Source organism: Amaranthus tricolor, chromosome 1, assembly GCF_026212465.1.
Source record: "Amaranthus tricolor cultivar Red isolate AtriRed21 chromosome 1, ASM2621246v1, whole genome shotgun sequence".
Classification (NCBI taxonomy): domain Eukaryota; kingdom Viridiplantae; phylum Streptophyta; class Magnoliopsida; order Caryophyllales; family Amaranthaceae; genus Amaranthus; species Amaranthus tricolor.
The window spans coordinates 14490965-14517929 of record NC_080047.1 but is presented as its reverse complement, the minus strand read 5'-3'; the positions used below and the strand labels follow the sequence as shown (position 1 = coordinate 14517929).

General features: G+C 34.2%; 1 protein-coding gene and 1 non-coding gene across 2 annotated transcripts; both read left to right on the top strand.

The window, feature by feature from the left end:
• The first annotated feature begins 121 nt into the window (after positions 1-121).
• On the top strand, positions 122-19031 carry LOC130805189 (transmembrane E3 ubiquitin-protein ligase FLY2-like). The gene is made up of 15 exons (XM_057669857.1): positions 122-833; positions 4324-4396; positions 4772-4899; positions 8830-8945; positions 9406-9466; positions 10657-10723; positions 10818-10895; positions 11399-11556; positions 11648-11707; positions 11788-11881; positions 13252-13419; positions 14033-14361; positions 16476-16592; positions 16926-17080; positions 18769-19031. The coding sequence occupies exons 1-14, from the start codon at positions 687-689 to the stop codon at positions 17025-17027; spliced, it is 1698 nt and encodes a 565-aa protein (XP_057525840.1). The 5' UTR covers positions 122-686; the 3' UTR covers positions 17028-17080; positions 18769-19031.
• A 2041-nt stretch (positions 19032-21072) lies between these two features.
• LOC130801390 (U5 spliceosomal RNA) lies at positions 21073-21188 on the top strand. Its single transcript, XR_009039582.1, has one exon. It is a non-coding gene; the product is annotated as a U5 spliceosomal RNA (small nuclear RNA).
• The last annotated feature ends 5777 nt before the right edge of the window (positions 21189-26965 follow it).

Sequence of the window (26965 nt, the reverse complement as noted above, 5' to 3'; positions counted from 1 at the left end):
ATAGTAAAAATTATTCACAGCAAATAAATAATAAATGAGATTATTCTGAACAATTTTTCCAATATAATACTCGTATATACTTGTAATTTAAGTGGAGTTATAATTCTTTTGATGCACGTTCTAAGCTTAAACCGTAAAACAAGACTTTTGAAAAGAGTTGACCGTTCTCCCCTCTTCTTTCTCCCACACACACTTCGCACCAAACTACTTGTATTCCAACAACAACCGGCTTTCACTCTCACCAGCTAGAGAGAGAACTCAAGACGATACTGGAAATCCTTTCCCCAATCATCATCATATAAACTCAAAGATTCCACCAAATTAATCATCCACTATTTTAATTCGATTATTATTTAACCCTAAGTTTACAGTTCAACGTTTATCAACCAGTGAAAATTCCTCCCTTTTCTTGTCGGATTATTATTATTATTTCTTTAATCCCACATGAAAAGATATTGATAGCTTAATTGTTGATTTTTTGTTTGTTGAGCTCTCAAATTCGCACGTCTTTTTCTGTCATTTGGTTTCGGTTAGTTGACTCCATTTGAAGCAATAATTTAGGATTTTTTTTTCTTTTTATTTCTTGTTATGGGTTCTTCTTCCTTTTGCTTCATCAATTGGAGCGAAAGGGAGTGGTAATTGGTCCCAAAGTTCTTGAATTTCATTGTTGAATTGTTGAATTTGAAATGGGTGGAAGAACAAGAAATGGGGTCAAATGCAATTTAGGGTTTGCTGTTAAAGCTTTTCTGTGTTTGTTGGTGGGTTTTACACTTTATGAACCGGCGACAAGTTTAAGACCATTGAGAGAAAGAGCTAGCTCTTGGGGCGATGAGGTTAGTCTTTTCTTTAGTTAATTTCATAGGATTACTTCTTATCCAATTCTTTTTAAATTGATGGATGTATTGTAACCTTGTATATCAAATTCGTTTTGAAACTGGAAGTCTATATTGCTTAATCTTTTGTATATATTGAGTTTTACTGTACATGGAAGTTGCCATAATTTTCCACCACTTACTTAGAAGTTGAAAGAAGAAGCAACTATTAATTAAAACTAATTATAGATTGTATTCTTGATATGGGTCTGTTTGGTTGGTTAAGATTTTATTGTAAATCTGTGTATATCTGACCCTTCTTACCTAGTTTAGCAGGAGTCAGTCACTTTAGTGGCACTTGCAGATTGTTATGCTGTGGTATGGTTGTGTGTATTGTTAACCTTGTTGTGTTAACGCAGGCAATTCTCACAAGAGCTTATTTAGCATTTTTGGACAAAGGCAATGGTAGCATAGATTTGTGTTTAGCAATGCCTCTGCAAAGTTGATAGTATAATCATTGATCATGAAAAATATGGGATAAGAAAATCGGAATGTATGTTTAGCGTTTCCTAGTGCTGAAGATGATGGGACAAAAATGGTGAAAACCATTACTAACAAACAATTTGTTATCTTGAAGTAGAAGAACTAATTAAAAGATGAAACCGAAAGTTACCTAATTCCATAGCACTGGAGAAATATTGGAGAACGGTAGCGATTAGATCTCCTAGATTAACACCTATTCTATGTAGTGAAGACCCTTAATGTTCTCACTTTAATTCTATCTTATAATGGGAGACATAGAAAAATAGAGTACGTACAACCTAGTGACCATAACTGTTATATGTAGTTATAACCTATGACTAGTATTCAACACATCATAGAAAACAGTCATAAAAGGAGTCTCTATACTTTTAAGGTCCACAACTTATTGATACATAAAGCCCAAACCCTTTAACTTTAATTGGATACTTTAATTTTTGCATAAAGACAAATTTAAAAACTTTTAATTACACGCACGCGCGCACACACACACACACACACATATATATATATATATATATATATATATATATATAATATTTATATATTAGCCAAATGTTGGAGCTGATTGCATAAAATTTCTCATGGAAAAATATCCACGTAGGTGGTTAAAAGTAAGATTTATTTTCGATCATTTTTTCTCGAATTACTTTTCTGAGTGCATCGTATGAAAACACACTGAATGCAAATTTATGAGAGAAGTTGCGATTATATCAATATGCCCTGATTGGGTAATTCTTAGGTAATCGGAAAGTGTAGATGCTAGGGGATAGGAGGCAAAAATGTAAATCGAACCCAAAACAATGTCATAAAAAAGAAAGAATGCACACATTAGAAACTTCCTATATGGAAGAAGTATATTTCTAGAGCATTGAAGATTAGGGGATTTCTCTTGTTGTATAAGGATTTAAGTGAGAAGAGTGCATCCTTAAGTAGGGGAGTTTAATCCCTAATCCAATGGGATTGGGAATTCTTGGGATGAAAATTGGTCTGTTCTTGTAAGAGCTCCCAGATCAGAGGGAAAATTCATTGCAGTAGATTTGTGAGGGTTTTATCTTTTCTGTCCAAACTTAATTTTTCAGATGGATTAGAGTCCTTTATCTTGAGTGTTTTAAGATATTGTCTTTGTGAGGTTTGGTAATCTTGTCGTAACGTGTTCTGAAGGATTGCATGGTAGTAGGAATTCCTCAAGTGTTAAGGAAATTTATTGGAAATCTACTATATTAATAAAGCCTTGTTTTCAATTTGTAGTTGCCACCACGACACCGACTTAAAAAGTAAAAAAGAGGTTTGGTAGCTGAAAATATACTTCTCTCAATTTTGTAAAGGGTTTGTGAGCAGAAAGCGTTTAAATAGTAGGAGATAGAACTCCTAATTAGAAGTAGGGTTTCTAGTGTTAATTAGCAAGTGATTATATCGTCTAAATTTTTATGGTGGGAATGGTCTAGACTCAAGACATAATTTTTTCTAGAGGATTCGTATACTTGTACATTTTTAATAAAGAAGAAAATGTTGGTTAGGGGCGTGGCACTATTAGTTTTATATGTTCAAAACTTAACTTGTTAGAAGGTTTCCATTTTGGTGAAGGAAAAGACATGCTCACATTAGAAGTGACCTCGAACAAGTATACATAATCTTGAATGGATGTGGCTATTTGCACTCGCATACAATAATTAAAAGCCCTACATATTATTTGAAGGAACGAGAAAAGCCGTGTTGTTGCTGCCTTAGTAACAAGGATTTGTTAGATACTTTGTCGTGTACTTTCTGTAAACATATGAAGATCATAGGCATGTCTTTCTTTCTCACCTTTTCACCCGATAATACGATCGATTTCTCATAAGGTGAACGACTTCACAACATAAAGCCAAAATAGACTATCTATTCCTTTGGATTTAATTTTGCTCCTTACTGCACCTTCACTTAAAAAAGTTAAAATATATGGCCGCATCTAGAATGAACAATAGCAACCCCACATAAATGAAAAGTGTATATAATTTAATGAGTCATAATGCTATAGTCTATTTGCCCCATCGAGAATGGAAAATAGAAGAAAAAAACTTCAAATTATGTTATTTAGAGTTTGGTTTATTAGTTTATTTGAAATCTACTCATGATAAAGTAAATCGAAATGGTGATCGTGTTTACTTTTTCTCTAGTCCATTTTAAACTAATTGCTATGCACATAGTGATGGGTGAATACCTTTTCAATTTCGCTCAATACTTCTATTTACTGTGTTGTTGCTTTGTTTTTGTCAAGAAGTTACAAAATTTTATATTTTATTTTCAAAATTTTGTAGTGTTTCAATGAGTACATATTACGATTTCACGAGCTTTTATTTGGTACTCTTGTGGTTTGATTTAGTGTCATATCACTTGAATTCTTTTGTTCTTCTCATGTTGCCATGTTGGTCCTCAGCGATTAGAAATTTAGAGTCTTGATGGTCCATTTTGTTCAAAAATAAATTTTTATAAGATTTTTAGTTTTGTATGTGGATGTAACCATCTCTGACAAAAAATTAGCAGTGATAATGTTGTTTCAATCTACTATTTAGTTTTTTCATACATATCCTGTTGAACTGTCAACATAGTGTAAAAATGCGGTAACGGAACGTTGATGCGGTAACGGGATTGATGCGATTATCATATCGCCTAAATATCGGTCGAAACCATAAGATATCCCTTGAGGCGGCCCAAAATGCGGTTTTTTTTACACCTTTACAACGCGGGAAATATCGGTTCGTTTGTTTCAAAAACCTTTACAACGCGGCCGATGCGATGCGATGCGGCCTTGTTTTTACTCTATGACTGTCAATCCATTCGTATGCTTTTACTTTCATAAATTAACTGTTTAGCTGTCAATCCATTCTTGTGTATCTTCATTTTATGGTGGTAATAAGATAATTTATTTTGTTGTGCTTTTCATCTTTAGCTCATGTTTAACTCTAGAGTTTTTATTTTGCTCTTTTAGTGGCTTTTTGTCAAAAAAGAAGATAGTAATATGGCTTCCTTTTCAAGTTGGAACATAAGCGGAACGTATCGAGGTTTGTTGCTTTATCTCTACTTGGAAAATATTGCACGAATTTTGAACAGTGTTGCCTCGAATAAGCAACAACTTTGATGCCTGTATTCTTTCACATTTCTTTCCATACGAGTTCTAATTTTATTTAGAATTATACTTGGTTCACTAATGGAAATTAGTGGAGAAGTTTAACATACAATATCTTTTAAAGTTTCTGGAGAAACTTATTTGAGAAAGTTGGACTCATTTTTTAAAATAGGGGGATCTTGAACTCTGGCTAAAGCCAATGAACAACTTTACTTCTTGCTAGGTTGCGTGTTGTAATTAGCCATTTGCAAACTGAAAATGTTGTTTTTGTATTTCTTTGTTAATATATCCGATGGATTTTGATATGCAGGTACTTGGAAGTTTTCAGAATCTGCAAATATATCTGCTAGATTTCCAGATTTTAAGAGATCAGATGGGAACTCGATAATTGAGTTGATGAGTACCCCAACAAAAATAACTGGTGTACATTATGTTCAGGTAATGAATCTAATGAAAGCAGAGTTATGGTCATGAACATCGACTCACTCATTGATATAAAGCATACGAACTTGTGATTAGGCCATGCAAAATTTTCATGTCTCGCATTTTTGTAAACAGACCTAGATTTACTAATTTTGTTGTGGTTTGGATGTTTAATGTTAAATATTGCATCAACTCTTCATGGAAGCTTTGGGTTTTGGTGCCTGATACAGGGATGACTCCTTGAGTCCTTGTTTCTAAATAAAAGGAGAAAGTGGGCAGGGGGTGGTGGGGGCGGGTAAAAGTCATGAATCAAGTGGAGCTGCTTGTGTTGCTAATGTATGAAGACTAACATAAGAAGAGCAATTTAAGAATTACTGAATTTATGGTTAGATGAAGTGTTGGGATCTTATGTGCGCTAACGAATCTTGGACTTGCATAGTGTACACAACTTTTGAACAGTCCACAAAATCAAATAAAATGCATGACTTGTACAATGATACTGAAAATAAGAGAGACAGAACAGAGAAATAGATTATGGAAATCTTACTTTTAAAAAGTGCGTCATACCTCCAAGCTATGTTCTAGAAAAATTGCTTTACTTGGTCTGGTAAATGAGATAGTAAAGGCATGCGCCTTTGTGCTCTTTTAAGCGCCTTATCTCCTTTTCGCCTGTTGTGCTATTCGTTTGTTGGGAGTAAACATAGTTTTGATAATCTATCATACTTCAATTGGGTAAATATGGTTTATCTTCTTTGAAGAGGGGGAAAGAATAGAAAATCGAATTTGCATTTGTTTTGAAGAGGAAGAGAAAAGGAAAAAAATAAGAAGTATTTGCTTGAAGTCCTGATATTTAACGGACTTCTCTCCTCATGTAATCGTCATGAGTATGCACAATTTTTTCTTTTTTTCTTCTATTGTCTTTTTTCTTGTGTATTGTTCATCTTTTTCTAGATTCTTCATCCTTTTTTTCTTTTTCTCTTCCTTCACCTTATTCGATTTTCTATCATCTTCTTTCTTGTGTTTTCTTATTCTTTCAATTTTCTTTTTCTTGAATTATGTGTCAACTTTATTTTGCTGGTTTTTTCTTTTTCGAGCATTCGTTTTTTCTTTTAATTTCCTCTTCGATCTTTTTGTCATTTTCTTTTCAAGGATTTTTCAATTTTTATTCTCTTATGGTTTTTTCATTTAATTCTCTTCCTTTTTTTTTTGAAAAGAATGTGATGACAATTAGATAAATGCTTTAGAATGTAAATTTAAGTACCTTATGATGTCATTTTGGGCTTTAATAGACAAATGGAGCAATGGAAACTAATGTTTTGGATATTTTATGCATTTATATTATGAATATCATATCGGTTAAATATCAAATATGCTTTAGGATTGTTTATTAGCTTTCGTTAAAAAGGTGTGCCTCGCGTATGAGAAACTCGTGTTTTTTACCTTGTGCTTGGGCTCTCATACCCTTTTGCACGTGCACCTTGTCCACTTTAAAACTAAGGAAAAAATGTAGTTTTTGTCAAATTTGGTCATTATGATGCGTTAATTAGGTTATGGATGGTTGTAGCGTTAAATATCAACACAAACCATGAGATATTCTTTGAAGTTTAGGTAATTTTCTTAATTGAATGTGTGATGCATCCTTGTTTTTGTACTATGCTATATCCAACTTCTTTTTTATCCTAACCATAGTGTCCCCTCCATGTTATCATTTGTTTTAGGAAAATTGATTTTAAAGGTACGAACATCAAGTGTTTTGTTTTTAAAGGTTTCAAATTTTGATTTATCTTTTAATGGTTTCAACTTTATATCATTTTATATTTTAAATTTTAAAGGTTCCATTTATATGTTACCCATTGAATTTGAAATTTTTGTCCTTTCTTCCCCAAGTGTTTATTGTTGTATGTTGTGAAAACTGTTCCAATTTAATTTTTAGATCGCTAAAAATATGAGTAAATGTGGTTCCTTGTTAACATCTATTTGTGAATGATTGAACTTAAAAAATTTGGGAAATGAGAAAAATATGAGTGAATTGCTAAAAATAAACAAAACCTCAAGAAAAACTGAGCAAATGTATTTTGAAATTGGTAGCAGGATAGATTAACCAGATTTTGGAATGACTGTTGTAGGATGTTAACATTGAATGATTTAGTACCAGATCAGTCATCAAATACTTGAGCATACCCACTTCCAATTGAAGGCTAAATTGAAGTACTCACTTGATATGTTCCTAAATTATCCCTAAAATTAGTCCAATTAGGTCTATTTCCCACCTCAATCCCAGCTCTTAATTCATCCATTTTGGAATGTAAACCTAAAGAAACAGATGAACCCATTAAGTAAGAAAAGAAGTAGGAATAGTTAAGTACCAGTCTTGATGAAGAAGCCATTGGATAGTTCATCATCAGTTTTATGACATAATCCTCTTGTTAATTGGAAAACCCTTGCTGAGGCATTCTGATTCTTTTGCTTCTTCCATCTACTTTGTAAGTTTGTCTTTGTTTGAGCTTCTTTTGGGTCCTGTCCTTGTAACGAGCTGTTTTTCTTCTAGATTTCTGTTGTATTACGAAATTTTTAGTCCATTTTAATTTACTTTTATTTTTGAAAAATATCAACCGTTATTCGAGGTAATGAATTACCTAAACACCTTCGAAAGTTAAAATGATATAAAGTTGAAACCTTTAATAGATAAATCAAATTGGAACCTTTAAAAGCAGGGAACTGAAAGTAGTTCATACCTTTGAAATCAGATTTTTCTTTGTTTTATTTGAATTTTAGGTAGTTTGCTTGATGAAGTATGATTTGAACTTCTAGAATTTATTGAACAAAAACCAGGTACATAAGGTAATGTTAAACGTGGTAAATTAAGTTGGACAATAGTTTATTAAATGTATTGACCAATTTCGGAGTAGAGAATTCAAGCGTAAGAGTCCCCACAAGGATCCTTAAAAATTAGAAATCATATTTCTATTGTATGTCCGAACCATCATTGATGTAATGCATGAGCCATCTTTTGTGAATAGTTTGCCACTGCTTTGCATGTATGTATGGAGTGTGTATAACCTCAAAATTATGCAGTATTTTCTTGATAACATTTTTGAGCATTTGAATTGTGATATGACAGTGACTTTGCTAATAGATTAGAAATAATGGTTTGGTTATACCATAAAAAGCAAGGTGGGAAAGACCTAAATGCTTTGAACCTTTAGGGCTGCTGTATAAGGTGAATCTTTAGTATTAAGTGGTGATGAATTGTTCTTTGATTGGCTGTCAGCCTGTGACCATAATAAATTCTCCTGATGCACCATAAATGACTACTTCTGCTAGGCTACGACAGATCTTTAAATCAATTAAACAGCAAAGTGGAGTTAAAAAGAACTAGTTGTAGGGACCTCAATAATGTCTACTCTATTGTGTATTAGAATTATAAAGAGCCTGCTTCTTTTTAGCTACCTTCATTATGGGTAGAGTTTACTTGTGGACCATTCAAGGAAAGTTTTAAAGCTTTGCTAAAACTATGTTCCATGGAAAACTGCCATGTAGAAGTTCCATGGACATTTTCATTCTTTCTGATAGTTCCATGAGAATTAAGTGAATTTTGGGTCAGGGATAAAGCTTTGTTTACAAGATCGAAACCTATTTAGTTAGGCCCAACAGAGAATGGAGCAGCCTGAAAACCTATCCAATAAATTGGTCATTGTGCATACAGAGATAGGAAAATCACAGAGGACGAATAGGAGGGCCTGCTGACTTGTTATCCTTAATTGCATGCTTTTACTTTCTTTGTCTTATCTTCTCTTTTGTTTAACTATATATTTAGCTATAAGCAGCTGATGGATTCTTTTGATATCAGATGTGTTAACATGAATTAACTGTAGGTTTGTGATTTATTTTTAATAGAATTTTTCATCTTTTTGCTTTTCACATGTATTCCTTTTCTTTCTTCAGGGCCTAATTATATTTCACGATGCTTTTGAGGATGATCATGAAGGAGGTGGTGCTCAAATCCGTGTTGAAGGTGTATATATCTGGCCTTTTAGGCAACTAAGAATGGTGGCAAACAGGTAATTGACAATATTCATTATCCCATAGCCACTAATTGGCCCCTGCCAAAGTCTAGGAGGTGGGATATACACGACCTTTCCCTTGTAATAACTTAAGTTATTTTTGATTGATCCTTTATAGCAAAAATAATTTGCAACTTCGCATGAATCAGAAGTGGATATGATTTAATGAGTCATTTAAGTATTGTCCTTAAACTCCAAACAGAAGAACTACCCCAATGGCTCCCACCTCCACCCATATTGGAAATTAAGGGAAAAATTGGTGACGCCTAATTTAAGTATATGTGGTTCAGAGTTGCGTTATTGTTGTTTGGATCTTTTTTTGGTCTTTCTATTTTTTTTTTTTTTGCATTACTTCACAAGTGATAGGATTAGAATTGGATGTAGGGAAGGGAATGAAATATCTTTGATAAGATGTGGTATGATTTTTTATAGAATTTGACAATGGCGTCATGTGCAGTGGAAAAGATGGTGAGCTTGGTCCAGAAGAAGACTACCTATTGTCTAATCCATATCACTTGGTACCAATTGTCTTCTCTTCTCTTAAATTATAATACCATTGCTCATGTTTTCTATTTCAATATGGTATAGTTATATGGATTTTTACTCTGTCGGGATCAGCATTGCCCTAAAAAGATATTGCCTCCTTCATACTCCTACAAGATTTTTGCACTTTATTACTCTTGAAAACCAGTGGTGAAACTAACTAACAGGGGGCAAGGGTCGAACCTTTGACCTCTTTGCTATTGTATCACTAGCTTTACCACTAAGATAATGAATTTATAAGATGTCATTATGTATATATTATATTGCGAAAAAAAGTTTGAGGGAGCGACGCGCCCTCCCGCTCTACCTAAAGTTCATAATATCTTGTGGAAGGATTTTACATTAAATTTTGAGAATTTTGGCATGACATACCAAGACAATATCCTACGTTACTCGGACAACATATTGTGGCAGCCATAACCGTGTCGGCACAACACGAACATGGGACCCATGTGGGAGTGGGACTCAACAATATCCTATCTTTAGTAACACAACAATAAATAAAAATATTAAATTTTGATTTCAGCTATGTGTATTTTGAAATATTTTGCTATTATGGTTTATTTTAAACTAATTTTTTATATAAAAATATAAAGTTGTTGCGTTAGTGTTCAATTTTTGGGTCCATTTTTCGGAGTGTATCCGTGCCCATAAATTTCAGGCATTGACAAGTCTGACTCTTGGACACGGACCCGGTTTGAACACCAATACTTTGTAATATAAAGAGTAATTATTGGATTTAGTTGATGACTGAAATTGTTTGTGACTGTTATTAAAATCTTGATTACATTTATATTTATCATAAAATGGTGTTTTTTTCCTTGTTTTTGAGGAAATCAGGAAATAATTTATCTAAATTGTTGGCTAGGATTATTTAGTGTGCTTATTCCTGTGTTCTAAGACTCATATTCTCACCTATAGCTGGTGGGTGTTTTTGACGCTGACGGCTGATCAAATGCTTTAATCTATGAAGCGAGGGTAACTACATCACGAGTGTGTTAGGTTTGATTCTAAATTGGTTTTATGACTGACATTACAGCTAATAGAGTTCAGGTAGGGGGTGTTGTTGTTACTACTGTTGGACAGTTGCTATTGATTTGTTTAAAGGGATGAGTTGGCTTATACAGAATCAAAATATGATATTCTGTTTCTCTATGTTGAACAGCTTGGAGTTTTTTCGTCACAAGTGTTCCAAGATTCTTCACGTGATAAAATTTGGAGAAGAAAAAACTGTAATTTACTCATCTGTGACTTCTCATCTTTTTCCTGTGTACATACTGATACTTGCTAATGTTTTGTTGATACGCTTGTTATTCTCTATTGCAGCACAAGTTCACGATATAGAGAAACATTGCAATATTGAAATTGCAGCTCAAGTTTCACGTGTGGCATCCTTGCAAAATGGTATTTGAGATTTCTGAGACTATGCATCTTTCTTTCTAATCTTCTTTTGGATTTCTCATTTGTTAATTGTGTAATCACGAGGACGGTGTTGGGTACCAACCCGCCCTTAGGACTTGAGGATAACCCCAAAACTTTTGATACTTCTCTTACACTTTATAATGCGGGTAAAAATAGGTTTTTTTTGAATAACTTTACAATATGTCAAATGCGATGCAATACGGCGTTGTTTTTGGACTATGCTCATTAGTCCTCCTTCATACTAAATTTTTGTGTTCCACTTCAATTCTTTTGCCTTTCATGTCTCCTTCTGTTCTGACGTCCAGCTTGAAGTAAAAGTCCTGTGTATACATTTTTGATTTTGTTCATGCTCTATTGTTTTTCTGTCTTGCCTATCATGTCTTCTGTTCAGATACCATCTTGGGTTAAAATCCCCATGTGTACATTTTAGATTTTGTTAATGTAAAATTTGCAGAGCCTCTTAATTTTTCAGCATGTGCTTGTAGATGGAGATCATGATCGCTATCACATAGAGGGATTGATGGAATCTCCATCTGCTGATGAAGATGGTGACTGCTTTTCTCCGTTATTGCTCAATGCGACCTCTGTCAATATAGAAGTCTATTACAACAAAGCTGTGAACTATACACTGATGGTTACCTTTGTATCCTTTTTTGTTTTGACTTTCGCTGGCTTCATGCTGCTGCTTTAGTTAAGTTGTATGGTTTGGGTCCCTTGACTATAGTTTCCATCAGGTATCCTTTCTTCAAGTTCTTCTATTGATTCGACAAATGGAACATAGCAATACCCAATCTGTTAGTGCTTATTCCATTTCTGAATGATCTCTAAATTCATGTTTGATCTTGCATCGAGTGACATCATAAAATTTTTGCAGGGTGCTGCCAAAGTTTCAATATTGATGATTGGTCAACAGGCTATCATGGATGCATATCTCTGTCTTCTACATTTGACAGCTGGAATATTAGTAGGTAGGTTAGCTACCATCCATAAGAGCAGTATATGATGAGATGTTAGTGTTGAGACTTTCTGGTCAATTTTTTTCTATATGATTTTTGGTGCTTATAGATTTGGTCATATGCAGAGGCAATTCAGTCTGTTGATGTTTTGTAAAGGTGCACTATTTTTACTTTGAAAATGAAGGTGTAAAATTTTATACATGGGTTTCACACTGTTGGAAGGAACCTAAAAATTGCGTAAAACTTGGTCGTATTGCAGACAAAAATCTGGGAAAGGCAACTTGTGCATGTGTGAAGTTCATAATTTGTTTCCTAAAAATTTGTTTTACTCATCCTCAATCTCTAACCGTGTCTGTTTTAAAAAATGTGAAGCAAACACAAGTTTTCTTCATATCACTATTAGTTGAAGCTACCATTCATTATACTCTACCCTGCTTTCAAATTCCCTTTGTTTCCATATCTCTTTTTTGTTGCTATCCAAAATCTTTTTTCTTGAGGACCGCATGGTTTATTGTAGTATTGTCGAGAAAGTCTTGCACTTGTTGATATTTATAAAATTATGTTCTTTTAACTTGGATAAGGACAAAATATTGGCTTGGCAAGATGTGGAGAATATGGAACTGTTGGCATTTGCTGGTCCACCAAAAAAAGTAACAAGCCAACAGACTTTTGATTTTTGTGGGTATAGCTTTTTCATATCAAGATTTGAAGTTTCAATTTTTTGTTCCGTGTAAGTTGGAGTCAGCATCGTGAGTAGTTATAAAAACTGTGAGACATACTAAGGCGCAAGGGGTCATGTTTCCTCTTGTTGTGCTTCAAGCGTGCCTTGATGTATTTTTCAGGAAGCATGCATGCCAAAACGAGGTGTAAAATTTGGATTTATCTTTTGAGTTTTTTAAAAAAATTTCGTCTCGGCCTAAGTACACCACTCGGTGTGCCTCATGCGCCTCTTATGGACCTTTGGACTGCACCTTTCCTGGACTTAGAAAGGATTATTTCTTGTGCCTATGTGTGTCTTTAAAACATAGGATGGCTGATTGTCAAATGATGCAATATTAGTAGCTAACTCTGCTTGCTGCTACAATGAGTAGTGCTTGTCTCATTGTGTTAAATTGAAGATGTTGAGCATTTTGAGAAATACTTGTCCTGTGAACATGAAAGTGGGAATCATGTGCTTGGTTACTAAGAGTGTGATCTGACTCAAATTTCTAGAAGATTGATTACTTGAGAAGAGATGTTGCTTCATCTTGGTGTTTTCATTTTTTTTTGAGCGTTTATCTGTGTGATTCTGTAGCATGCTATTGTAATTCAACTTATGTTGAATCGTAATATTCTTTGTTTTCTTGACTGCTGACGATCTTTCATTTTTCTTGTGCTTTCAGAATCACTGTTCAATGCTTTTGCAACTGCTGCCTTCTTCAAGTTTGTTGTGTTCTCTATATTTGAGATGAGATATCTCTTAGCTATATGGAAAGCAAGTAGGCCGGCTAACAGTGGGGAAGGCTGGGAAGCCATGAGACGTGAACTATCACTTCTTTACAGCCGATTCTGTGAGTTTAATGTCACCATAATAGAATCTGGTGACCCCTTCCCCCCCTCTTGAACAAATATGCTTTATATGGTTGATGCTTTGATATGCCAATCTTTGAAGAGCAAACAGATTGTCATCCTTTTTCTTGAAGCTTTAAGTTCTCAATATTTTTACAAATGGAGCTGTGTTTTAATCATTGTTTTCAACTCTTTCTATATGTTGAGAGTACCCCTTTTTTATGTTCTAGTAAGATATGCCTGAATATTTCTCAATCATGTACATCTTACTGCATTCCTCTTTTTTGCAGACTTTATTTATCCTTTTTTTTTTTCTCCCAGTGTAACTGCCAGTGTTCTGATTTTGGGATAGAAAAATGTATGAAAAATCTATGCCATCCAGAGATGGGACTAGGAGCATATTACTTTATCCTCCTTAGACCCTACTGAGCATTGTTATTGTTGCTGGACTGTTCTTTCCTAAGAAACATCCTTAGCCTTCTCCCTCCCTTTTGTTGTGGAGTGGGGGTCGTCATTGTGGGAAGGGAGGGGTAGGAGGAGGTTGTGGTTAGTAGTAGCATGACTAGGTTGTGGTCAGCTTTTAATGACTAATACAGTTTGCTTATGTTTTTGCAGATGGTATACTCTTGGGAGGCATTCTGATAATGTATGAGTTCCATAATTTTCTGCGGCTAATTCTTCTTCTTATGTACTCTTTCTGGATACCTCAAATAATTACCAACGTTATTCGTGATTCAAGAAAACCGCTTCACCCTCATTACATTTTAGGCATGACTGTTACTCGATTAGCAATTCCATTGTACATTTTTGGCTGCCCTAACAACTTCATGCGAATTTCACCTGATACGAACTGGTGTATATGTTTGTGCTCATTCATGGGACTTCAGTCTTTTGTCCTCCTACTCCAGCACTACCTTGGATCACGATGTTTTATACCTCGTCAGGTCTGATATATCTTCACTATCTGTTTCCTTGACACATTAATCTCTTGCCGCTTAATTTTTTGTTCTATATTCCCTTTTCTGCTCCCCTTCAAATGCATATTACTCAGTAGCATTTTTTTTGGAGTGGACTGAATGCTTTTATACGTTTCTTCAAGGTAATGATTGACAAAATTCTTAGTTTTTGCTCCTTCACCCATAAAATAGAAGATATTTTTTGCTCTGGAAAACCAAAAATCCACACAGAACGATGTTAAAAAAGCAGTAGAGGGAGCAAAATCGAAGGGTTTTGGGGATTATTATTTATGCCAGTTTAAAACTGCATGTGCCATTATATATTGACTACCCTTATGCCCTGCAAATTATTTTGTACTTTACGGCTCACCCCCCAAAGATGGAAGGCTTTGAAAAAAGTGAAAGCTATTCATCAGTCATGTGGAAAGAGCATGTTACACTCTCAACCCGTTTCGATTCTTTGAAAGTTTCTATTATGATACGAGCTGATAATTTCACCAACCTTAAAAAATTTTTAAAAATTATAATTATAATTTTCCACCTACCTAAATAGAACTTGTTTAACTACATGTTAGTCATGAATAAGTATGATTTTATATGAATTTTGTGCTTTGAGAGTTGCTTCACATCTTCCTAACCAAACTATTATTTATTTTGTCAATCATGTCTTATTAGTTTTACCCGATACTATGGCTAAGTTTTGTTTTAGTATATTGTGAACCTTGTAGAATTTTATATATTATCTTCAATATGTGTAGTTAAATTTAGCTTAATGCTTCTGATGATATCTTGGTTTCTAGTGGGAACTAATCAACAGGTTTACTTGTACATTCTGAAATGATCTGGTCTTAGGAACTAGTGTTTATATATATATATATATATATATATATATATATATATATATATATATATATATATATATATATATATATATATAGGATTTGAATGATGTGAAGGCCAATTACAGTGATGAAAACTAAAAAACAAATGTACATAAAAGTTTAAATGGTGCACATATTTGGGTGACAATTTTGTAAATAATTGGACATTTGCTACAAAGTTTACATACATGCTTATCGGGTATACATATATAGATGATTTTTCTTTAAATAATATGAATTTTTTCCTTCACACAAATATGTACACCCTATAAAATAGTTTGTACACTTTTTGCCATAATAACTATATCTCAGACTGATTTTCAGTTTTCACATTGTGCTGCCCATATATATATATATATATATATATATATATATATATATATTATATATATATATATATATATATATATATGTATATATATATATATATATTGGATTACATGAAAACCAATTAAAGCGGGAAAACTGAAAACAGGTGTATATAAAGCTTAAATGGTGTACATATTCCGATGGCATTTCTGTAAATAATTGGATATTTTCTAAAAGGTGTACATAGATGCTTAAAAAATGTACATATTCGGATGAGATCTCTATAAATAATATGAACTTTTTCCTTCACAAAAATATGTACACCCTATAAGATACTATGTACACCTGTAGCTTTAATATGTATATGTTAGTCTTGTTTTCAGTTTTCACCACTTTAGTTTTCACCTGATCCTGCTCCTATATATATATATATATATATATATATATATATATATATATATTTATATATTTATATATATATATATATATATATATATATATATATATATATATATATATCCTTGTATAAATAAATGTTATTGTTGTTATTTTCTTGCATGTGAATGAAGCCCCATGGTGTATATCTAATGTAATTTCCTTTTTCTGTGTGTGCACATTGTTCTTGTTCAAATTTTCGTCTAGCTTAACCATCTTTTAAACTTGAATGAAAGACGAAAGAAATATAAGTTCGTTTAAAGTTTAAACCTTACCTTTTTGCCCTATTGACAATGTGTGGAAATATGCTTTTAATGGTAAAAGTAGAGTTATAGTGGACACTTGACTAAGTAAGTTACGTATATATGTATAGTTCAAGTTTAGTTTCCAACTTAGGTTTATAATGTGTTTGCTGCAATGTAAGGCTTTGCAGATCATGCTTCCTGGTTTGACCTGAATTTCTGTTGTGTATGGCAGATCTTACCTGAGAAGTATAGTTATTATAGACGGTTCGATCAAGATGGACACCGTACAACAGATTGTGTCATTTGCATGACTTCCATTGATCTATCTGAACACTCTAATGACTGCATGGTAAGTTTTATGTTTTGACAAGCTATGATAACTGATTTTTATAAATCGTTTTACGAGAACATACCTTTACCTAATTCCATGAAGTGGCTCCCACCTGAGTAGGTTTTTTTTTCTTTTTATTGGGGGTGGGGGGATTGGATGTACACAATCTACCCTTATTAGTGATGACAAAGAGGTTGTTTTCAATTGACCCACAGTAGATTTGCAACTTCTCGTAACGAACAAGTACACATGCTTTGATGAGTCATTTCAATATAAAAAGACTAATTTTTTGGTGCCATTGAAGTAAGTGACAAGTAAGAATTCTCAAAAAAAAAGAAAATTTATCTACAGGTGACACCTTGTGATCATTTCTTCCATTCTGGATGTTTACAAAGATGGATGGACATCAAGATGGAATGTCCAACATGTCGCCGATCCTTGCCACCTGCTTAACAATGTGATTTCCACTTGTTGGTTGTAGTGCATGCCTGCGGATTTTTTTCAAAGTAAGTTATTAGAACTCTAAGATTGCTTCCTGGATCATATTCTAGAGAATAACATATACTTCTATGAATGTCATGGCATGGGTTTATTATATTATGTTACATTTGGTATCCACATACATCTGACCGTGGGCTCTAAAGTCTTTAAACTATTTCCAACCTAGTTGTTATAAAGACTTTAGGAAAGAAACCTCTTGAGCCGTTGAGCGGATGCATGCTGTTTCCTTTCTAAAACTGTTTGCAAACTTTTCCATCCTAGTATAGATTCATTGTTTCCACACATGAGAAGAACAGAAAATTTTTGGAAGGAATTTGTGAATATAGTTGCATATATGGAAAGAAATGATAACCAAAATAGTGATCCCAAAAACTCTTTGTGGGACTGATATATTTGGAGTGATTCAGTTTTTCCAATGTTTTGGACTATTAAATCCGAATTATGCTCCTGTCTTGTAATTCACATTTTGAAAGGCATGAGGATGCTTGAATATTTCATTTAGGAGAAATCCATATGCTTGTCAGCCTGGGCGCAGGTGATTTGGCTACTATATAGGGCTCCTTGTATCAGTTGTTTTATTTGATCTCGGTTGTAGATTTCAGTGATTCGTGGGGATTTCTCATGCTCATGAAAACTCCTTTATAAACCTTTTAAAGTCTCCTGTTTATGTTGTTTTCCTGGTTTCCAACTTCATTTGGAAGCCAAGTGAACTGTTTTTTTCCAGACACAACCCTTAAAGATAATATTATGATACAGGATCTTTACAGTATCCAACTAAAGCTTTGTCCTCTAAAATAAATGTTTTTGAAGGATCATGTTTTAAAAAGCGCACCTGAGGCACGCCTAGGCGTGAGGCGCTAAGAGGCGAGTACTTAAACACCTCCTTGAGTGCCTTTTTGCGCCTCATGTGCGTAAAAATAACCCTCAATTCTTAGTTTATTGAATGGAAAGCAAAAGTACACCCTCTTTCTTTCCCTAAAGCAAAAATATAGTGAGAAACGGAAGAGTAAAAATAATCTTGAAGTGTCGCTATCTTCACTAGTCTACGTATGATTCTGTTTTAGATTTTAAGTATTTGTTTAAGCGTGTCACAAAACATTTCAAGCATTAAGAACCATTGTTTTCTTTCTTTGCCTTTGTCTTTGTTTTAGTTTTTACTTCTTTTGTAAACTCAAGACTATGTTATCGACTTATAGAGTTGTCGTATGACTTTATGTGCTAAAGTAATATTTAGCTTACTTATATGTAATATGAATTTCATGTTATTTTAACTTTTAGTATTAAATATAGGAGTATTTAAAATTGATTTTGGAGCTTTTTAGCAAAGTTATGCGCCTTGCATACAAAAACTCACTCCTTCACCTTGCACCTGGCGCCTCGGTAAAAGGGTTTTTGTTGCCTCAGAGCGCCTTGTGCCCCTTAAATCTAAGTGAAGGATGCAAAGCCTTTCCTTTTTTTGGTTAAAAGCAATTTCATTTCCTTAGTCGGGCTATGTACAAGCTAACAGATTTGAACTGTCCTGAGGTGGGATAACTCCTTAAGTTCGACAAATTAGCTGTATCTTATACATTTCAGTTACTTTCATTTCAATTTGATAATTCAATTGATATTATCACATTGAAACTTTACTTGTTTAATTGGCCTTATATACGTTATTCATGTTGCCTTCATAGTAGTGACTTGTTTATTTTAGGTATCAGAGGAAGCAGAGATGCAACAAAATGCCGAGTCGGAGGAAGTTCAAATAGACAAAACAAAACAACTGTGACTTAATTGTATTATTGCCCAACCATTATTTATGTATATTACAAATGTGTATATCAAATGCTCATCATAGGTTGTAGGTTTCTTATTGAATACAATACAGAGGTAAAGGAAGGCAACCAAATCTCCACTTTCGCCAAGCTTAGGCATTTTTGTCGTTGATGACTAATAACAAAGAAAAATTATACTATTGATTTTGAATGTTTTATTCATAAGCTACCCTCTCGAGTACTAACAATAACTCAAACGAACTGCAATGGTAATGTATAGAGGATGATAGAAGCGTTCTATGAACGCTTGGGTTCTTTTGATTTTGATTTTCTCCGTGTTTTTCTTATCGAGAAGTGGCCCTAACAAAATTGACTCTTTGGCACACATCACAATTGGACATTGCTGAATGAATTTAAACAACTAACAAGCTTAGGCCATTAGAATCGTCTAATAAATTCTAGTCTTGTTGGTTATTAGCTCTCTAAGAGACCCTCTTAGGAAAGTAGAGTTTGTTTCGCTAGAGCTTGAAGTCATCTTGGAATCAGTTGAAGCCATATTAATTTGAAAAATTAAAATGAATAAGATAGATTATTAAAAAAATGCACGAAATAAGATAAGTTTTAACTTATTTCCAAAAATAAGCGTGTAATTCTCAAACCTGTGGTTTGATGTTGTCCGTAGTTACTAATTGCGAACAGATCAAAAAAACAAACTAGTTGTTTGCAGTTAGTAACTGCGAACAGGGGTTGACTTTTGTTTGACCCTGTTTGCAGTTACTAACTGCGAACAGAATGCACCACAAATACGCAGCAGCAGCTTCCTTCGTTCTCATTTTCCCCCATTTCAAAACCCTATCTTAAACTACTCGACATTCTCCTTACAAAACCACTATTAGACTAGCTTTAATCCATCAATTCTTACATTCTTCTTTCAATTTGGCACTTCAAATTTAGTATGGGATACTCTAGCTTGCACAAAGGTAAACTTTTATGCGTTTTTTTGAGTATATATATATATATATATATATATATATATATATATATATATATATATATATATATATATATATATATATATATATATATATCGTTTTTTAGGGTTTTGATGAAGTTTTGTTATTTTCTCAAATGTAGGTTACTAGTTCTAAAATCAACACTCTTCTTTAGAGTTGTTCAAAACAAACCCGACCCGAAAATCCGACCCGGAATCGAAAATTATCCGACCCGAAAAAATGTAAGTTTTTTAGGTTTACCGAACCGCAATTACTCGAACCGATACTTCACTCGAACCGCTTGATAACCGAAAAGGGCAAAATCGAACTCGAACTGCAACCGAATTTTATAACCGACATATAAACCTTAACCGATGTTACCCGAACTGAACAGTGATCGACCCGAGTCAAATCCGACCCGAATTATGCACGTAACCGAATGTAACCTGACTAAAACCGATTAAGATCGAACTGTTTTTAACCCGAACTGATACAAACCCGATCGATTATTAATCGAACTGTTTTTAACCCGAACTGATACAAACCCGAACCGATTGTAAATCGAACTGTTATAAATCCGAATCAAATTTTCACATAATTTTAGCAAATTAAGTCCAATTTCAGTTTTCTAATAATACGGAAAAAGGAAGAACACAAGTTCTGTACAGAAGAGATTGCATACAGAATATATATATATATATATATATATATATATATATATATATATATATATATATATATATATATATATATATATATATATATATATATATATATATATATATAAACTAATTGAAATAAATTGATCTGCCTATTAGGGCTGGCAAAAGCTGACCCGACCTGCTAACCTGATCTGAAACCGATTCGAAATTAGCGGGTTTGGGTTTAGATTTTTGACCCAATTAATTAAATGGGTCAACCCGACCTGATCTGTTTATTAAATGGGTTAGGTTCAGGTTGAATATTTAAACCCGAAAAAAACGTGTTTAACCCATTTATTAAATTTAAGACGGATCAACATTTGCCAAATACTTCGTAAAACTAAGATAATACCAATTACCATGTATTGAGGGATTTGTCAGCTGAAGATAACTTTCAATAAGAAAGGAAGTTGTCCCACATCGGCTAAGGGATTTGTCAGCTGAAGATGACTTTCAATAACAAAGGAAGTTGTCCCACATCGGCTATGAAAGATACTAATAAAAGAAAAATCCTTTAAATCACTTCTACAGATCTCATACCAACTTACGCAGCCACGCCGTGAGCACAAAGCGAACTATTCTTTCGCCTTTTACTAAAGAATACCGTGTGCTCGGTGCATTAAGTGGCATACGTTTATTTTTGGAGGAAGCCTTTAATTAAGGTTAAATGGGTCAAATGACCTGAAATATATGAATTTAATGACCTAAAAAAAAGTAGGTTAAATGGGTCATTAGCAGGTTGATCCGATCTGCTACAGATCAGATCGGGGTTTCAATTTTTGACCCATTAATTAAATGGGTCAGGTTCAGGTTAAGGGTGTATTGACACGATCCGAACCTGAAAATGACTCAATCCGACCTGTTTGACACCCCTATCTGCTATATCTGATAAAACAATCGGTAATTATTTTTTGTAAGTAAATGAGCATACATCAATTAAAAACCTGACTATTAACTTATTTCGATATTGACCCGATCAATAGTTATCCGTAACCGATAACTACTCGAAAAATAAAGCTTGAACCCGATCTGTACCCGAAAAAACCGAACCAATTAGTAATCGATGACAACCCGAGACCGATTGACACTCGACACGAACTTCAACCGACACCGAACTGATGCTAACCCGATAGCTTGAATAACCGATCTCTAACCGAACCGTGACTAACCGACTCGACCCGAATGTGACCCGTTGTAACACACAGCCGAAAATTAACCGATCCGAAATGCAACCGAACCGAATAACACCCGTCCGAAACCGACCCGATCAACCGAATGAACACCTCTACTCTTCTTAATCATCCATAACTGTTCAAGGTAATGTTTAATTGTTTTCATAGCTTTATGCTGTTTTTTGAAGTATTGTTGTTGATGAGCATATTGCATTAGTTGAATTTGATGTACATTATGTGTTACTAAGAATGTTGATGTTTGTATTAGCAATTTCATTTATGAACTTATTAATTGATTTATTATTTGGATTTTATGTGCATTATATATGTATGAACTTAGTTACATTATGGACTTTATTAATTTGTAGACCAAAAAAGATTATAATCAAATGACTATAATATACTTGTATGGGCATGAAGTTGTTGATGATGTTGATTTTGTTTGTATTAATGTAGAAAATAGCATCATTTCACGTCACGATAGTATGTTTTTGGAATGGTTGTATTCGAGAAAGTAGTGGCAAAGTTCATTATGTTGGGGGAAGACGTAGGTTGTTTACATGCAACTCGAACATGAATTTGAACCAGTTTAAACTTTTCATATGTTCTAAGATTGGATTGGACCCCACTAGAAGTACCATAAATATAAGCTTTAAATATGACATGAGTGGAGAATTTGCCTTTCCTGTTGAGGATGATGAGGCTATAGATGCTATGTGGGAGCATTCAAAGTCCACCAAAATTCCCTCTTTGGAGTTATACGTAGAAGAAGTATCCTTAGGGAATGTAGTTGCTTCTAATCTTACTCCTACCCCTATGCCTATATCAACTCAAGAAACTCAAAATCCTTTCGTTCCTTCCGCATCTTGTACTCTTTCTCAACCCCCTCCGATTCAAGTTTCAATTGATTCAATGGTTAACTTAGGAGAAAGTGATGAGATGGGACCTTGGGATGATGGAAATGAGAGTAATGAGCTCATTGACGATCCTTCATAGGATGATGTGGATGTCGATGAGGATGCGCTAGCAAATGACATGATCCTAGGTAACATTCCTACAATCATTCCTCCTACACCTTATGCCCTATGTCTACCTCTAGACGAGTATGAGGAGGACAACTCCTGGAGGACTTGGGCTTGTGATACCACTTACACCGAAGAAACAGAGTTGGAGAAAGGTATGATGTTTGATAGTAAGGAAGCGTTGTTGGAAGCTATTAGAGTGTATTATATTCGTAGAAATGTGGAGTATAGAACGGAGATTTCAAACCAAATTGTCCTTACCTTGAAGTGTAAGCGGGGCTGTTCGTGGAGACTTAGGGCTATGCTCGATTCATATTTATCTTCATGGCGTATTGTTACGTATAAAGGTAAGCATGGGTCTTGTGTTTTGGGTAGTGACACTGTCTTGGCTGGACACATTCACTTGACATCTTCTGTCATTAACAATGTCATTAGAAATTATGTTGCTAAAGACCCATCCATTAAGGTATCTGTCGTACGGCAGATGGTTAAAGATCGTTTTGGTATAGAAGTGAATTATAAGCGAGCGTGGTGTGTTAAGCAACAAGCCTTGTTGTCCATATATAGAACTTGGAAAGGTTTTTACTCACTCCTTCCACGCTTTTTAAAAGCTTTGCAGCATTCCAACTCGGGCTTACTAGTTGAGTGGTTTGTTAAGGAAGACAATGACACGGGTGTAGATGTGCGACCTAATATTAGGACCTTCCAACGTGTCTTTTGGGGCTTTAAACCTTGCATTGAAGGCTTCAATCATTGTAAACCTCTTATCGCCATTGACGGCACACTCTTGTATGGTAAGTATCGTTATACCTTATTGATTGCCATTGCCTAAGATGGTGATAAGGGAATCTTTCCATTAGTGTTTACCTTGGTAGAGAAGGAGTGTATAGGTGCATGGTCGTGGTTCATGGCTTGTATTCGTAAGCATGTCACACAGAGGATGGGTTTATGCGTTGTTTCTAATAGACACACGGGTATTTTAGCAACTATGGAAGAGCCGGAGTGGCAACCACCTAATGCCTATCATATGTTTTGCTTACGTCACTTGCTTAGCAACTTTCATTGTGCTATGGGTAATGTTCAGCTGAAGAAGATGTTTATTAGAACTGCTGAGCAAAGACAACAAGTTAAGGTACTGAATGGCTTAAAGGAAATCGGGACTGCAAAACGAGAGGCAATTTTTCTGAATTGATGATGTGGGTGAGATGTCTAAGTGGTCGTTGTGTCATGGTGGAGGTCATAGGTATGGCGTTACTAACACGAACTTAGCTGAAGTTTTCAACTATGTGATGAAAGGTGTACGTTTCTTACCTTTGATAACACTTCTTGAATTCACCTTCTATCGGGTAGACGATTATTTTGTTCAAAGACGTGAACGTGCTAGTGCATGGTTACTTGGAAGACACATGTACACATCGCATGCCACCAAGTCAATAGAAACACCGAGAAGGCAAATTTTCATGAGATAATCGCGTTTGACTATAGAAGAGGTGTTTTCGAAATTAAGACTGGGAAGGGAAATAGAGGATCATTCAATGGGGGGGGGGGGGGGGGGGGGGGTAAGATTCAACATGTGGACTTGAATCAAAGGAAGTGCACATGTAACAAACTTGAGATATACTATCTTGATGGTGCAAATTTTAAATACCGCAAGCGCACGGTTGACATGTAGTCGCGGGTCGAACACAAGGAGGCGAGTTAATCAATTTGTTTGTTTTATGACTATAAGACACGGATCAAGAAATAATGTCGTTGAGAAACTAGTACTACGATGCAAAAAACTAAAGCTAAAACAATGATTAATATGAAGATGAATATGATATGACAAGCTCTAGGGTGTCGGGCGTCACCTAATCTTAACATGGAAATCGATCACTCTCATGATTGTATGAGATTGAGTCATTAGCATAATTAAATGTATTTTAATTAATCTCAAGCTTCCGCTCTATTGATTAATATCGATTTAAGGCCAAACTAGTGTTAATCCTCAAACTTTCGTTTTATTAGCTAAACTAGTAGGAATTTAACTTAAATATATCTCAATCCTAAATTAGACATAATCTCAAACTTTCGTTTTATTGAAAAGGTTAATAAAGATGTTTAAACCGAGATTCATTAAGCGTAGATTTAATTATAGACCTAAATTCACACAATTAATCGATAAAATGTCATCCCATACTTCAAATTAGGGATTATACCCTAACCCTAAAGAACAAGATTACTCACTAAACATGATGGTAAATATGTAATTCATAATAAGTTAAAACTTATCCTATTTCGTGCATTTTTTTGATAATTTATGTTATTCATTTCAATTTTTCTATTAATTTGGTCTTTCACCTATAAAACATTGGGCAAAATATGGATCATTTCTAAATAATTGTTTTACAAAGCCAAAAGATTTAAAGATTAGAATCAAGCATAACCAAAATACAAAAGCATGAGTTATATTTCTTTGGCATAGAGATTCAATGTTCAAGTGCTTTGATGTTGATAGCCAAAAGAAATTTTAAATGCATGGTAAGTTACTAAGGTTTGTATCCGTTACACTTTTAAAGCGGAGTCTTATTCCGGATCCTCGCTCTGTTAGGACGCTTCATGTATCAGTCAACTCTTTATTGTAATTCAGTCTTTCACCACTTAGCTTCTCTCTAATTTCTATAGTAAGCAATGGAATACCTTGTTACAGTGTGGTAATGACCATTACATTCCTCTACCTACCTCTATGAGCGCTTAGCATCTTTAGGGTTTTTTCTATAAGCATACTGCAGACTTGTTTGGTAGAAAAGCTCTAGGAATCAAATTCATCTCACCCTCAATGCCTCTAATTGGAGGTAAACTAGCATGCAAATCTTGTACAAAAGCAAAGCTTTTCTTGATTACACAATAAACTGTTAAGAGAGCATGCATCTGGCAGATTTTACAAAGCTTAAGCTTAAGGAAAACAAATTTTAGCTTGAATGTTTTCAGAAGGAGCCAATTTCTCTTGAAGATACCCCAAATTAGCCGATTGGGTAAGGCTCTCTACTGCTAATGTATCGAACCAATTAGGAGTTAATAGATGTTGAAATTAGCTTTTATCAGTTCCCTCTACGTTCCATTTACTCCAAGTTCGCATAGGATCACCGCTCAGCTAGCTCACTTGTTTTTCAGCTCCAAAATGCTGGAAAGGAAGAAAAGGAGGCTTCCTAGTGAGAAGCAGCTGAATCAATAGCATGGCTTATCTTCCTATAGTGAGAAGCTGCTGGATCAACTGAGCACTCTTCTTCCCCCATCCTTTACCGACTCCTCTCCAGTCCACCCTTCCTACCTGTGAAATTTGTAGACTGAACGCAAGAGAGATTGATAATGACGTGGGATGCTTTTGCATCAAGATTGTTCTGTGATTTCGAATTATAATAGACTATAATAAAGTGACTTAATAAATCATCTGTACTTTTTATTTATGTGAAATTGCATATGATGTATGTTACCGAGGTTCAATTTGGAAACAAACTCTTTGTTCACCGACAAGGATAAGATTGTAGCATTCAACCCCAAACACCACTCTATGTGAAAGCCACTTATGATCCATTTGGTAGTCGATATTAAATGATGGGAATGATAATGAAAATTAAGTGTAATTTTAGTAGGAAAAATATTTTCGCGAGTTTAATTGTCAAGCTTGTTCTACTTTCATCATCTCGATGTTTTTCACAAAATTCATTTCAGTGCATTACTATTTGAAAATATGGTATTGATGGCAATCTAAAATTGTTAAAAAAAAAAAAGCTTTTATAATCAAGGTATCATTACAATGAAAATAACATGGTGAATTTCATGAAAATTTACGCTATAAATCATTTCTATCACCGCTATTTAGTAAATATAACCAAAATCGACTGTTAATGTCATTGGCTAAAGGAATGTTGTAGTGTTGTATCACCACAACTAATGACCAATCTGACTTTAATTACATACCTCTCCTAGTTTTCCTCATATTTGAGCATTTCAGAGGCCTTTCAAGCATTGGATAATATCATTCCAGTAAATTTGAAAAAAATTACAACTTGACTAATATGATAAGATGCGACCTTGTTTCCCTTGTTATTGTTAGAACATAGCAGATCAAGTTTCCCTAAAGCAGTATATCTATTAGTAATATTTTACGAGGTTCTTCATTGATACCATGCTATGTTCAATTACCATGAAAGGGGAGGTATTAACCTCACTCAAGGATCAAAAGTATAAAGTTAAGTTGGGTGTTTAT

Excerpts from the sequence above, each read along its gene's own strand:
- LOC130805189 (XM_057669857.1), top strand. The coding sequence starts at position 687 with ATGGGTGGAAGAACAAGAAATGGGGTCAAATGCAATTTAGGGTTTGCT. Across the intron at positions 834-4,323 it reads CTAGCTCTTGGGGCGATGAG|TGGCTTTTTGTCAAAAAAGA; the intron begins GTTAGTCTTTTC and ends TTGCTCTTTTAG. Across the intron at positions 10,724-10,817 it reads AATTTGGAGAAGAAAAAACT|CACAAGTTCACGATATAGAG; the intron begins GTAATTTACTCA and ends TCTCTATTGCAG.